Source organism: Sporobolomyces koalae, assembly GCF_050403365.1.
Source record: "Sporobolomyces koalae JCM15063 DNA, S_koalae_JCM15063T_v1_ctg22, whole genome shotgun sequence".
NCBI classification, from domain to species: Eukaryota; Fungi; Basidiomycota; class Microbotryomycetes; order Sporidiobolales; family Sporidiobolaceae; genus Sporobolomyces; species Sporobolomyces koalae.
Genome location: NW_027481749.1, coordinates 159,253 through 171,672, shown reverse-complemented (window position 1 = coordinate 171,672; position 12,420 = coordinate 159,253). Strand labels below are relative to the sequence as shown.

Sequence of the window (12,420 nt, the reverse complement as noted above, 5' to 3'; positions counted from 1 at the left end):
CGTGGTTGACGTTCCTCCTCGTCGCCAACCTTCGCGCTCGCTTTCACCAATGGCTGGACGCATGCCCATGATGGGCGTGAGTTCCCCTTTCATAGCACCCGCCGTGACCTCGCGCGAGATGCGAGCTGATCGCTTCACTTCGCCTCGTCTCGAATTGATCAGAACCCTACCGTCGTCGTTCTGCGCGAGGGAACCGACACCTCGCAAGGTACCTAACCCTGTGCTCCTGTGCTCCGACGCGGAGGCGCTCGCTGACACGTCTTCTCGCGTGCATAGGTACCCCCCAGCTGTTGAGCAACATTGCCGCGTGCATGTCGATCGCGCAGACCGTCGCTTCGACCCTCGGACCCCGTGGTATGGACAAGCTCATCGTCGACAACACGGGCAAGGCCACCATCTCGAACGACGGTGCGACCATCCTCAAACTGCTCGACGTCGTGCACCCCGCCGCCAAGTCCCTCGTCGACATTGCCCGCGCCCAGGACGCCGAGGTCGGAGACGGCACCACTTCGGTCACTCTCCTCGCCGCCGAGTTCCTTCGCGAGGCTAAACAGTTCATCGAGGACGGCGTGAGCCCGCACGTGATCATCAAGAGCTACCGCAAAGCCGCCCAACTCGTCCGTCTCGCGCCTTTTCGCTTGTCCTAACCACACCCATGTCAGCTCACTCTACTGCTAATCCTGTAGGCGATCGCACGCGTCAAGGAACTTGCCGTTACCGTCAAACGCGAGAACGAAGAGTACGTCTTCTCCTCTTGCTCCTCTGCTCAGAGCTGTTCCAATTCGAGCATCCCGTTTCCGTGTGCGCAGAGATTTCCGCTCGCTGCTGCTCAAGTGTGCCTCGACTTCCATGTCGTCGAAACTGATCCACTCTTCGAAACCCTTCTTCTCTGAAATGGTTGTCGATGCCGTCCTGACCCTCGACCCTGCGAGTCTCGACGCGTCGCTGATCGGCATCAAGAAGGTTCCGGGAGGAGGCATGGAAGAGTCGTTGCTCGTCAAGGGAGTCGCGTTCAAAAAAACCTTTTCGTACGCCGGGTTCGAACAGCAACCGAAAAAGCTCGTCAACCCCAAGATCGTGTGCCTCAACGTCGAACTCGAACTGAAAGCCGAACGCGACAATGCCGAAGTGCGCATCGAACAAGTGTCGGACTACCAAGCGATCGTCGATGCCGAATGGTCAATCATTTACCGCAAACTCGAACTCATCGCCCAGTCGGGCGCGAACGTTGTCCTGTCGCGTTTGCCGATCGGAGACCTCGCAACTCAGTACTTTGCCGATCGTCAAATCTTCTGTGCCGGTCGAGTCGCGAGTGACGACCTGCGTCGGGTCGTGTCGGCCGTTGGAGGTCAAGTGCAGTCGACCTGTTCCGACATTCGTCCCGAGGAACACCTCGGCACGTGTGCCTTGTTTGAGGAACGACAGATCGGAGCCGAACGGTACAACCTGTTTGAAGGATGTCCGAAAGCGCAGACGTGCACGATGGTGTTGCGAGGTGGAGCCGACCAGTTCATTTCCGAAGTCGAGAGGAGTTTGAACGATGCCGTTCAAGTCGTGCGAAGGGCCGTCAAAAACGGTACGATCGTTGCGGGTGGAGGTGCCATGGAGGTTCGTAACCACTTTCTCCTTTTCTAATCTCTCGCTGAATCGCGTCATACGACTTGTGTTTATTCCTTTCTCTCATCAATAGATGGAGTTGTCGTCGTACTTGCGCTCGCACGCGCGTACGTTGCCGGGCAAATCGCAACTGATCATCTCGGCGTTCTCGAAAGCGCTCGAAGTGATCCCTCGCACGATCTGCAACAACGCCGGACTCGACGCGACCGACGTGTTGAACAAACTGCGCATGTTGCACGCACGAGGAGAGACGTGGGCAGGAGTTTCAGTCGATGACGATGACGCAGCTACTGGTCCGAGTTCGGAACCGTCGACAGTGTGGGGTCAAGGCGTGAGGAACAACTTGGACGCGTTCGTGTGGGAACCGGCACTCGTCAAAGTGAACGCGTTGGAAGGTGCGACCGAAGCGGCTTGCATGGTATTGAGTGTCGATGAAACCGTCACGAACCCTTCTTCTCAAGTACGCTCTCCCATCTCCGGCTTCTCTCTCTGGATTGTGATGATTTACTGATTGGTCTAATTGAAATCACAGCAACAACAAGGACCTCCGGGACGAGGTGGAATGGGAGCTGGCCGAGGACGAGGACGTGGACGATAGATAGATAGATCAGAGAGCCATTCGCCCCCTTTCTGATTGTCCCCGCAATTGTCTTTTCCAGAGAACCCGAAAAATGTGACAAAATGAACACTATCGCATGTACCCGATTTTTTTTTGCCTTCGGAGACTTTACATAGAGTATGTGTTTGGTCGCGGCGGAGTCTTCCTACGATTTCCCCTCACCCTCCTCATGACGCTCGACCTCGCGATGAACGACTACGATCCATGGCACTCTGAAGATGAAGCGCTCGAGTCGGCTCCTGGCACTGAACAGATCAGTACCCAAGAATGGGACAAACTCTCATCTCGATACCATGATGTACATTCTCTCTCTCCTTCCTTCTCGCGTAGATACAGCTACAAGGCTCTAACACGGGCTGTGTCGGTTCAGGCAGGCTATCGAGATGGGATCACGAACGGCAAGAATTCGAACCTCCAACTCGGGTTCGATCAAGGCTTCTCACTCGCTTCGTCCTACGCACGTCAAGTCGGCCAGCTACGAGGAGTCGCAACGACCTTGTTATCAATCCTGACGACTCAATCCGGTTCGAAACATGTTCCAACTTTGATCAACGCCCAAGACGAGGGCAACACCAAGGATTCGATCGTTTCGCAATTGAGAGAAGTGGTCAACCTGTTGGGCAAACTTGAACGAGATCAAGTGTTGCCAGTCGATCAAGAAGCTCTAGAACACGCCAAATCTCACAACAATGATTCGACGGCGGCGACTGGGTTCAGTCAAGAATATGTCGACAAACAAGAGATGAACGAATTAGGAGACATGTTGAATACGCTTGGTCACAACGCGACGACTAGGTCTCGTGATCACGTTGCACAACTCGAGGAATGTCGAACTCAGGTGGGAATCGTACTCGAACGCATGGGGTTGTTGGAGGTTCTGCCTCCGGCTAGGTCCTGAAGGAGAGGGACAACACGCGACGACAAACCCCCCTACGGTTGCTGGTCGACAATTTCGACTTTCCCCGAGGGCCAGGATGGAGCCACTTCGGGGAAGGGACCGATACGAACACATCGGTCTCCTTGGTCGCTCTCCCGTTCGTGTGAAGGGGAAGAAAGAAAGAAGTAAGAAAGAATCTCTAGAGTTGACATGGTATGCCTTGGCAGGACTGATCATGTTCTTGAAATTGTGAACAGGCTCGATCGAGGGCGAGACGAACTGTTTTCCCCCCTTTGTCTCTTTCGGCCATATGAAAAGTCTCTCTCCAGTCGTTCGTAGACAACCTAACGATGTCGAGTAGACCCTCGGCGAAGAACACGACAACCGAGCAGAATGCCAGATAGAGTGGTGTAATATATTTTGAATATTTACAGGGAATGAAAACAAGGCTCATTTTTTACGAATCGTCGCTCCAACTGCCTCGTTCACCTCCTTCGTTCCACTCTTGCAAGTACGTTTGTACTTTTGCTTCAACTTCTTTCGCGTTCATCGATCGACCAAACGCGTCAACAAACTTGCCCCGCGGGTCCATGAGGTAGAAGAAGATGGAGTGGTCGACGAGGTAATCCTCGGTAGGTTTCGCGTTTGGAGGAGTCGAAAAGTATACTCGGCTGCGAGAGAGAGGGAGAGAGGGGGCACGATATCAGTCTCGGGGTTTGGAAACCGCACGAGAAGGAGGAGCGTGAGCTTACTAGGCCTTGCACGTCTTTTTGATTTCTTCATAAGGACCAGTCAGACCAACCAACGATGGGTGAAAGTCTGAAGAGGCGCGGAAGTTTGCGAGCGTCAGGATTGATTACTAAAGCGATACTGTTTCTTTCAAACTAGCAAGAACACTCACCTTGAACGTAAGTCTTGACGGCTTTGAGGTCGTCCCGTGCAGGGTCACACGTGATGAATACGGGCAAAATGTCGACCTTGTCGGATTTAGCTGTTTAGTAGAAGAGTATCAGCTGAGTACGGTCTTGGAGAGGCTGGATTGATGGATTTACAGATGGATTCGACGACATCGGTCATCTTGTCCAACTCTTCGGGACAGATATCAGGGCAGTTGGTGAAGCCAAACTGACAGGCAAGGTCTATGGGTGATTATTTGCTAGGGAAGGAACGAGAGGGAACTCACGTAGACCATGCTCCATTTGCCGAGCAAGTTCTCGTGCGTGAAGGTCTGACCGTGTTGGTCGGTCAGGGAGAAAGGACCTCCGATCTTGGGACGGCCGATCCTTGCTGCGGCATTCTCTTGCCGTTTGCGTTCGTGCAGCTGCTTCTTTTCGTTCTCGAAATAGAAGTACAGGGCGATACCAGTCGCTACAAAGACGGCGCCAGCTTTGAGGGTGAACGGCTGAGAAGAGCAGGGAAAGTTTCAGTGGCACCGCGCATAGTGGAATTACGAGAGAGTTCGCGTACCCCGGCAGCGGCTTTGTTCTGGATCGAAGCGGCGGACGAGGTCGAAGGGTTTGCCGATGCTGACGATGACGGCGTAGGCGCAGGTGCAGGTGGTGGTGGTGGGGTCGAGTGAGAACTGACATACGTCCGTACCCGCGGCGTCGAGCGCGCGACAATCCGGCGCGAATTTGCTCCAGCAGCTTGCCTTGCGAGCTGAGTAAACATGTTGGCGGTCAAGACGAGAAACTCGAGCACCGGAGATCAAAGTTGAAAGTCAACTCAAATAAATTGCGAATTGATAGATCTCCTTCTCGCGCTCCCTGCTGCTCTCGCTCTCGTCCCAGGCCAGACTATTTGCACCCAGGGCACCGCCAAGCACTCCGTATCTCGCCCTTCCCTCGACTGATCCGGACTAGTCCGCTCGCACCCTCGTTTCGCTCGCCTCGACCGCCGAAAAAGACTCAGATCAATGGTCGACTCTGCTGCCGCTGCGCCGCCCGCCAAGAGCTCGCTCAAGTCGACGCTGTCGGTCGCTTCCCCTTCGTTTGTGCCGTCGTCGGCCAAAGCCCCAGCTGCCGCATCCGGAGCGGCCAAATCGTCCCGCAAGCGTCCCGCTCCCGGTTCGCCTCCGTTGAACCCGACCATGATCCCGGTCGCACCGAAAGCCCCCAAGACGAACCAGGAGAAGGACCAGACGAGGCGACTGATTGTCGTGCTCGAACAAGCGTGCCTCGAGACGTACAAGCATTCGGCTCCGGCAGGTGCCCGCGGCGGCAAGGGCGAGGAAAAGTACAGTCTGCTCAACTGCGACGACCACCAGGGAGTGCTCGCCAAGATGGGCCGAGACATTGCCCACGCTCGACCCGACATTACTCACCAGGTGTGTATTCTGTTTCTTCCTCTCTAAGATGCTTCTCGCTCAAACCCTCGTTCTCTCGCAGTGCCTGTTGACCCTACTCGACTCGCCGTTGAACAAGGCGGGAAGGTTGCAAGTGTACATCCACACGGCGCGAGGCGTGCTGATCGAGGTGAACCCGTCGGTGCGCATTCCGCGAACGTTCAAACGGTTCGGAGGCTTGATGGTCCAGCTGCTGCACAAGCTGTCGATCCGGTCGCTCAACGGGTCCGAGAAGTTGCTCAAGGTGATCAAGAACCCGATCACGGATCACCTCCCGACCAACTGCCACAAGATCACGCTCTCGTTCGACGCGACCCCGGTCAAACTGACCAAGTACCTCCCGACGATCCCGGACACGCACTCGATCTGCGTCTTTGTCGGCGCAATGGCGCACGGGCCCGATAACTTTGCCGATCATTTGGTCGATGAAAAGATTGCCATCTCGCAGTACTCGCTCAGTGCTAGTGTCGCTTGCGGCAAAGTGAGTTCCCGTTTGCTGTCCTTTCCATGCACGACATCTGATTTGCTCATCGTGCCTTCCAGTTCTGCTGCGGTGTCGAGGACCTGTTCGACGTGCTGTAAAGCGTCGCCGGCTTCGATCGTTCCCCTCGTGTTAATGCCTCTACCCCTTCGCATCGCCCCCTCGCAACCCAAAACCTCTTTCCCCTCTGACCCTCCTCTGTACCAATCACTCGTCTTTATTCTCTCTCTAGGGCTCACCTCTACGAAACTCTCGGCTTACCCCCCTCGTTGCAGCCGTCAACCGGTTCTCCCTTCCTCTCCCGTCTCTCGCTCGCACTCTAAGTTGTGTTTTCTTGGCTTTTCGGTTCTTTCCACCTTTCTCTTTCTTCGTTTGTTGGCAGTTTCGTTGTACCACCATCTTCTCCCCTATTAGACTCGTTGCCTCTTTGTTTTTGCTTCTCTGTCCGTCGCTGGCGCAATCAAAAGAGCGCAACTCGCCTCAACGGCAATTCCCATATGAGACGGTCGACTTGGCTTGGGGAGAAAGCAGCTGTCCAATGTTGAGAGAAAACATACGCGGGAGTACGAGTCGAGGCGCGTGTCTCATGTTGAGGTGAATTCTCATTCAACTTTGGCCTCGAAGCGTCTCGTCTCGTTTAGCGTGATTCCTCTCGCCGTGTCAGTCCTCGCCGACTTGATCGGATTCGCGACTCTATAGACCCGACCCTACTTGGCATTCGCAGGAGATTGCAGGCTCAATCTCCCTCGACCGTCCAGCTTCACGCTCGTTCCCCCTGCCCTTCGACCCCGCCATTTAACCCCTCGTCGCGCACTCGCTCGCTCCCCTCGTCCTCGCCTCTCTGTTAAAGTACGCTCGCAATGAAGGCACCGGTACTCCTGCTCGCCTTGTCGTGTTGCTCGACTGTCGCCCTCGCACGCGGCAGTCACGACGCAGGACGAGTCGCTGTGCACGCGCGCGATCATCGACATGACCCGTCCGTCCACGGCATGCAACTCCTCAGGAAACGACAACAGACCGCGACGACTCCCGCTGCTGCTGCAACTGGATCCGACGCGTCTTCTGCATCATCGCCCGCAGCCGCGTCGTCGTCTTCGTCGTCGCCTCTCGATTCCCTCACGAACGCGCTCAATCCCGCTTCGTCCGCTTCTTCGTCGTCGTCGTCGTCCTCGTCGTCTGCCTCGAGCGAACCTGACGAATCGCAACAACACACCTCGTCTGCGAGCTCGGCCGCCGTCAACTCGCCTTCCTCTTCGACTGCGCTCGCGACTCCTGCGCGCGAATCGACTGCATCGAACGTCGCGAGTTCGTCCGAGACGTCAGAACCTTCCCAATCTGTCACTCGTCCAACGGTCGTGTCGATCGTAACTCCTTCTTCCCGTGCGACCGACGCTTCAGCCTCGACCCACCTCTCGTCGTCGTCGACCACTTCGTCGTCCTCTACCGCTTCCGCCGCGGATTCGAAATCTTCTTCTTCCGGAGGGATCTCGCACGCGACTTTGATCGCGATCATTGTCGTCGCGAGTTGCGTCGGAGGGATCGCCGCGATTTGGACCATCATTCGCAAAACGAAATTCAGTCCTTCGAAACGGTTCGAGTCGAAACTGGAACCGATCGATTTCGTACCCGAAGTTCCGGTTTCAGGTCCTTACGGCGGTCGAGGAACTGGTGCGGCAGGAGGATACGAAGCGAGTTTGGCGAGGAGTGATTCCAAAGGCAGTTATGCTGCTGGAGGCGTGGCCATGTCTGAATCGTACGTCTTTACGAAACGCCTTCCCCGTCTTGTATTGGTCCACGACTGACAAAACTGTTCTCGTATCGGGAATATCTAGAGGGGATAGGTTGGCGAGCATCCCGTACCAAGGACCCTCCTCAATGGGTGGATATGGAGGTCAACCTTACTACGCAGGAGGAGGTGCGAACGTTGGAGAAGTGTATCCTTCGCCTCCACGTAAGATTTGGGTCTTCTCTTTCCCGAGAACCTGGTTATCCCCACCATTGCTGACCTCGGATCAATACAGTTGGATATCCTCATGAACAACCAAACCATTACCCTTCGCTCCAAAGAGGTCCATCTTCTTCCTCCCTCTTGCACCAACAACAAGGGAACTTGGGCAGGATGAACACGACCGGAGGTGTAGGAGCATACGATTATGCGGCTCAAGCTCGATCACAATCTCGAACTGGAGCTCCATACCCTCATCACCAGTACTACTGATCCTTACTTCCTCTTTCTCGCTTCTTCATCACCTGTTGTCTCTTTTCACGTACTCGCTCTCCCTCGCTATTGTCTATCCTCGTTTCTCTTTTTCCAATTCTTTCGCTCTTCTCATCACGAGTCTTTTACAAGCTCGCTCCCGATGTCGAGAACATAGACACTCCTTCGTTTTTCTTTTACTTTTTTCTTGTCTTTCCTATCTCTTCCTTCTGTGTCTCTTTCTCTCTCTTGCTTTCTCTCGCAACGAAACTGCAGGATTCAGCTTCTTAGCAAGATTCCCTCCTTCGATTCTCTGTTCCGCGTTGCCTTTCCCTTTCTTGACGAGAAAACGATTTCTTGACCTTGTGCTCCATTCCAGAAAAGAGTGTGCAGGTGCTGTGCTGTTCTTCTTCTACTTTCGCTTAACTCGTCCAGGAATCTCCGGAACTGGTCGTATAGGTTTAGACAGGTATCAAGGAATTGAGGACTCGTTGTTCCAGCCGACGAGCCATAGACAGAGTAAACAAAACAGAACAAAAGAAAACAGTGACCTGTCTTGCAGGTTTATCGCTCAGCGAAGTGTTGGGGTATAAAAAAAACAATCAGGGTGATTCCTTTCGAGTTCGAGAGGGTTTGTGTAGGGCCCAAGCGATCCTCCAGTACAAGAAGGGTTATCTAGGCGGGAAAGACGTTTTCCGAGAAGTATTTGGCAGTCAATTCGGGAGTTTGTCCAACCACGTTGCCTCCTTTGCGATACTCGCACACCTGGACACGCACAAACAAGTTGTCTTGAGTATCGTTGTCGATGGATGAAAGAGAGAAGGAGAGCTAGCCTACGTAAAAGTAAGCGTTGGTCTAGTCATCCGTGGAAGAAGAAAACCAATGTCAATCATAGACAGGCAAAGGAAGAAGAGTCTCTCGTCACACGAGCTGGGGATGGAACGCACCCAAGACGGGTTGCCGGGCATGGTCAACGTAGGACAGAGCGATTGAGCACATCCAATCTCGGTCGTCGCTTTCCAAACCTGTTGCGTGAAATGTCCGGTTCCTTCTGCGTATCCAGGTGCTGCCCAATTGTACAGGGAAGCTTCATCTGTTAAGAACGATAGTTCAGGGTCAGCTACGAATGGACGTCACTCGAGATATGAGAGAATCGACGCGCTCGACCACATGGAAATGGCACCCAAGACGTCGCTCCCGCCTCCGTAGTAAGCTGCAATGTTCTCCCCGGCTCCGATTTCTTTGCCCTTCCCGTGCTGGTAGATGCCTATTGCAGAAAAAGTATCGTGGCTCAGCAGTGCTCTTTGGGGAAGAAGTACGGGAAGCCACTTTACACTTGTCTGTCCAATCTTGCGCAGCCGAGGCGAGCTCGTTGCTCCTGCAAGTTTATGTAAGTAAGGTCAATACGATCAAGTATCCACCCATTATAAATACGTGAGCGTACCAAGTCAGAGGTCCGACCTTGTGCTTCTGACGAAGCTCGTTGTGCGCGTTGAGCGAATCGCGAGCGAGTTGCGAGTTCGGTGTCGCGACCAGGAGAGGAGGAGTAGAGCTGTGAGTCTCTACAGGCTTCTCGGAAGCCTGAGTCGACTTGGACGTCGTTGCGGGACGGCTGATCGGAGGAGGTCGCGCTTTCGTCGATGTTTCGTAATGCGACGAGCTGATCTTGGTAGCCGGAACTTTCGTCTTGTGACCTTTGTTCTTGCTACTGCTGCCATGCTGCTTGTGCTTGTGACCAGCCGGCTTTTCATGCGAACAATCTGAAGCGGTCGAGCTTTGTTTCCCCCAAGATCCGCGGTCGTGCTTGCGCGAATCGACGTGTCTGTGGTGCTTCGAGTGTTTGTCCGAGTGCTGCTTTGTGTGGTTACAGGAGGGCAGGAAACGCGTCAGGGAATGCGGGATCAACGCGATGCGGCCGTACGCACTTTGCCAAAGGGACGCGCTGTTGCGAGCGTCTGCTGTACCGTGATCGTGTGTACATGCGTGATTGTCGTCGCAGCTACGAGCGAGATGGTCGCAAATGTCGCGAGCGAAAGGAGAGGAATGTGCATGACAGCTGGAAGTCACTGAAGGAAAAGTTGGAGGCAGTGAGGGAGGTGCAAGGTCCGGCCTTGCGGGTGCTCGTCGAAACGGGAAATATGTACGAGTGCAAGATGGAGACGGAGCTGGGGGAATGCTTTGACCGACGAGGACGGACCGTACGGACGTCTCCGAACGACGCACCGTGCGAGGCGTGGAGGCTGTGTCGGCGCGTACGCGCTCAGCAACGTACTGTACCCGTCGCTCGTAACGGGAGCGCACGCGTGCGATCGAACTTGGAAACTATGGTCAAACCAGCAACGCGTTCGCGACTGCGCGACGAGCAGAGCTGCGCGCTTGTCGATCGGTCTTTGAGAAGGTCGAGTCGATCACCAGACTTTTTTGCATCGTTGCCGACTCTCTCGAGCTTCTGACACAATGATATGTTACAGTGGCTTTGGCTTTGGCAGCTCAATGAACACGGCTTTCACGGCAAAGACGCTTACCGTCGATGAGAGAGCGAAGTCGGTCTTGCGGATCAGAGGCGCGGTCAAAGCTTTCTGAGTGCCCGCCGCTTCTGACAGACAAGCTGTCTCCCTGAATCCGCCAAACAAATCATGAGCGTAAGATGGTACAGACAGGACCTAACGCGACGCAAAATCAGACTCGATGCAATGCTGAGTCGGATCACAGCTTGCCAGGTCATCGTACTGCGACCTTTATCATTGAGTTGTGTATATACGACTGGAACACTTCACGAGCTTCATTGAAGCTCAATCGGGTTCTTTGAACGATTACGATTGAGTTCCTGCCTATGATAGCGGGTCTTGACGGGCTATAGCTTCGCACGCTCAGACTCCGCAAGTCGCGCAGAACCTGTCGACGAAAGCTACGGTCTAGCGACGAACGATTCTGTCAACCGCCTTTTCAACAGGTAGAGAGAATCGGACGGAAGACGTGTATCGATTGTTCTCGCTGCGAGAAACATTTGAGCTGCCTGCCCTCAGCAAAGATTGTTGGAGAGCCATTAACTATCTCCGAGCATTCGATTCTCGCAAAAGTCGGGGTTAAATGACGGTTTCAGCGAACCGAAGAAGAAAAATGAATGTTCAAAAACCAGAATTCGAAAGAGAGTGTAGACAAGCCAAGATTAAGGTATGATCAGAAAACAAATATGGCGCGCAAGTACGGAAAGCTGAACATGTAGCAAAGTACGAGGCGAGCGATGAGCCGAACTGTCAAACCGCAACAGGCAAAATCAGCACAGATCATCAAAAAGCTTGCAGCATAGAAAGATCGACTCACGCTGAATGATGACCACTTCAGGTAGACTTGGCATGCTTTGCTTCCTTCTCATGCTTGTGGTGCTTCTCCTTGGGCTTCTTTTCCATCGACGACTTCTTCGGGCTGCGAGCGACGAGCTCGTCATCCGAGCGCTTGTGGTGCTCCTTCTTCTCCTTGTGCTCCTTGTGGTGGTGCTCCTTGGGGCTGCGAGCGACGAGCTCGTCCTCCTCCGATCGCTTGTGGTGTTCCTTCTTCTCCTTGTGCTCCTTTTCCTTGTGCTCCTTGTGGTGGTGCTCCTTCGGGCTGCGAGCGACGAGCTCGTCCTCCTCCGATCGCTTGTGGTGTTCCTTCTTCTCCTTGTGCACCTTTTCCTTGTGCTCCTTGTGGTGGTGCTCCTTCGGGCTGCGGGCGACGAGCTCATCCTCCTCCGAGCGCTTGTGGTGCTCCTTCTTCTCCTTGTGTTCCTTCTCCTTGTGTTCCTTGTGGTGGTGCTCCTTCGGGCTGCGGGCGACGAGCTCATCCTCCTCCGAGCGCTTGTGGTGCTCCTTCTTCTCCTTGTGCTCCTTCTCCTTGTGCTCCTTGTGGTGGTGCTCCTTCGGGCTGCGGGCGACGAGCTCATCCTCCTCCGAGCGCTTGTGGTGCTCCTTCTTCTCCTTGTGTTCCTTGTGCTCCTTGTGGTGGTGTTCCTTGGTCTTGGGAACGCGCTTCTTCACGACGAGCTCGTCGCGCTCGTGGTGGTGGTGAGACTTCTTCTTGTCTTCGTGAGCTTCATGCTTCTCAGAGTGCTGTACACCAAGTCAAAGATGTGTCAGTCTCGACCACAATCGAAGAGAAGTAGGTCAACATGCGGACGGACCTTGGGAGCTCGGACCTCGAGACCAGCTTCGTTCGGAGTCGGCTGGGCAGAGACGGCGACGAGGACGGTCGCAGCAGCGAGAACGAGCTTCGAGACGAGCATGTTGATTGATAGGGGTTTGGACGC

The 12,420-nt window shown here is 54.4% G+C and overlaps 7 protein-coding genes across 7 annotated transcripts; 4 read left to right on the top strand and 3 right to left on the bottom strand.

Moving 5' to 3' along the window:
• Nucleotides 1-49: 49 nt before the first annotated feature.
• CCT7 (chaperonin-containing T-complex subunit CCT7) lies at nucleotides 50-2,215 on the top strand (the record flags this gene model as incomplete). Its single annotated transcript, XM_076679394.1, has 7 exons — nucleotides 50-76; nucleotides 163-208; nucleotides 277-617; nucleotides 687-739; nucleotides 810-1,608; nucleotides 1,691-2,077; nucleotides 2,150-2,215. The coding sequence occupies 7 exons, from the start codon at nucleotides 50-52 to the stop codon at nucleotides 2,213-2,215; spliced, it is 1,719 nt and encodes a 572-aa protein (XP_076533504.1).
• Nucleotides 2,216-2,405: 190 nt separating this feature from the next.
• YAE1 (Yae1p) lies at nucleotides 2,406-3,134 on the top strand (the record flags this gene model as incomplete). Its single annotated transcript, XM_076679393.1, has 2 exons — nucleotides 2,406-2,534; nucleotides 2,607-3,134. 2 exons carry the CDS (start codon nucleotides 2,406-2,408, stop codon nucleotides 3,132-3,134), a joined length of 657 nt encoding a protein of 218 aa, XP_076533503.1.
• A 436-nt stretch (nucleotides 3,135-3,570) lies between these two features.
• On the bottom strand, nucleotides 3,571-4,784 carry JCM15063_002882 (SCO family protein; the record flags this gene model as incomplete). The annotated part of the gene is made up of 6 exons (XM_076679392.1): nucleotides 3,571-3,784; nucleotides 3,866-3,932; nucleotides 4,015-4,104; nucleotides 4,166-4,238; nucleotides 4,297-4,515; nucleotides 4,581-4,784. 6 exons carry the CDS (start codon nucleotides 4,782-4,784, stop codon nucleotides 3,571-3,573), a joined length of 867 nt encoding a protein of 288 aa, XP_076533502.1.
• A 244-nt stretch (nucleotides 4,785-5,028) lies between these two features.
• EMG1 (18S rRNA pseudouridine methyltransferase) lies at nucleotides 5,029-6,039 on the top strand (the record flags this gene model as incomplete). Its single annotated transcript, XM_076679391.1, has 3 exons — nucleotides 5,029-5,439; nucleotides 5,501-5,938; nucleotides 6,001-6,039. 3 exons carry the CDS (start codon nucleotides 5,029-5,031, stop codon nucleotides 6,037-6,039), a joined length of 888 nt encoding a protein of 295 aa, XP_076533501.1.
• A 759-nt stretch (nucleotides 6,040-6,798) lies between these two features.
• JCM15063_002880 (uncharacterized protein) lies at nucleotides 6,799-8,156 on the top strand (the record flags this gene model as incomplete). Its single annotated transcript, XM_076679390.1, has 3 exons — nucleotides 6,799-7,691; nucleotides 7,771-7,889; nucleotides 7,960-8,156. 3 exons carry the CDS (start codon nucleotides 6,799-6,801, stop codon nucleotides 8,154-8,156), a joined length of 1,209 nt encoding a protein of 402 aa, XP_076533500.1.
• A 654-nt stretch (nucleotides 8,157-8,810) lies between these two features.
• JCM15063_002879 (uncharacterized protein) lies at nucleotides 8,811-10,186 on the bottom strand (the record flags this gene model as incomplete). The annotated part of the gene is made up of 7 exons (XM_076679389.1): nucleotides 8,811-8,900; nucleotides 8,973-8,990; nucleotides 9,083-9,228; nucleotides 9,298-9,402; nucleotides 9,470-9,513; nucleotides 9,580-9,986; nucleotides 10,061-10,186. 7 exons carry the CDS (start codon nucleotides 10,184-10,186, stop codon nucleotides 8,811-8,813), a joined length of 936 nt encoding a protein of 311 aa, XP_076533499.1.
• A 1,290-nt stretch (nucleotides 10,187-11,476) lies between these two features.
• On the bottom strand, nucleotides 11,477-12,396 carry JCM15063_002878 (uncharacterized protein; the record flags this gene model as incomplete). The annotated part of the gene is made up of 2 exons (XM_076679388.1): nucleotides 11,477-12,223; nucleotides 12,295-12,396. 2 exons carry the CDS (start codon nucleotides 12,394-12,396, stop codon nucleotides 11,477-11,479), a joined length of 849 nt encoding a protein of 282 aa, XP_076533498.1.
• Between the last annotated feature and the right edge of the window lie 24 nt (nucleotides 12,397-12,420).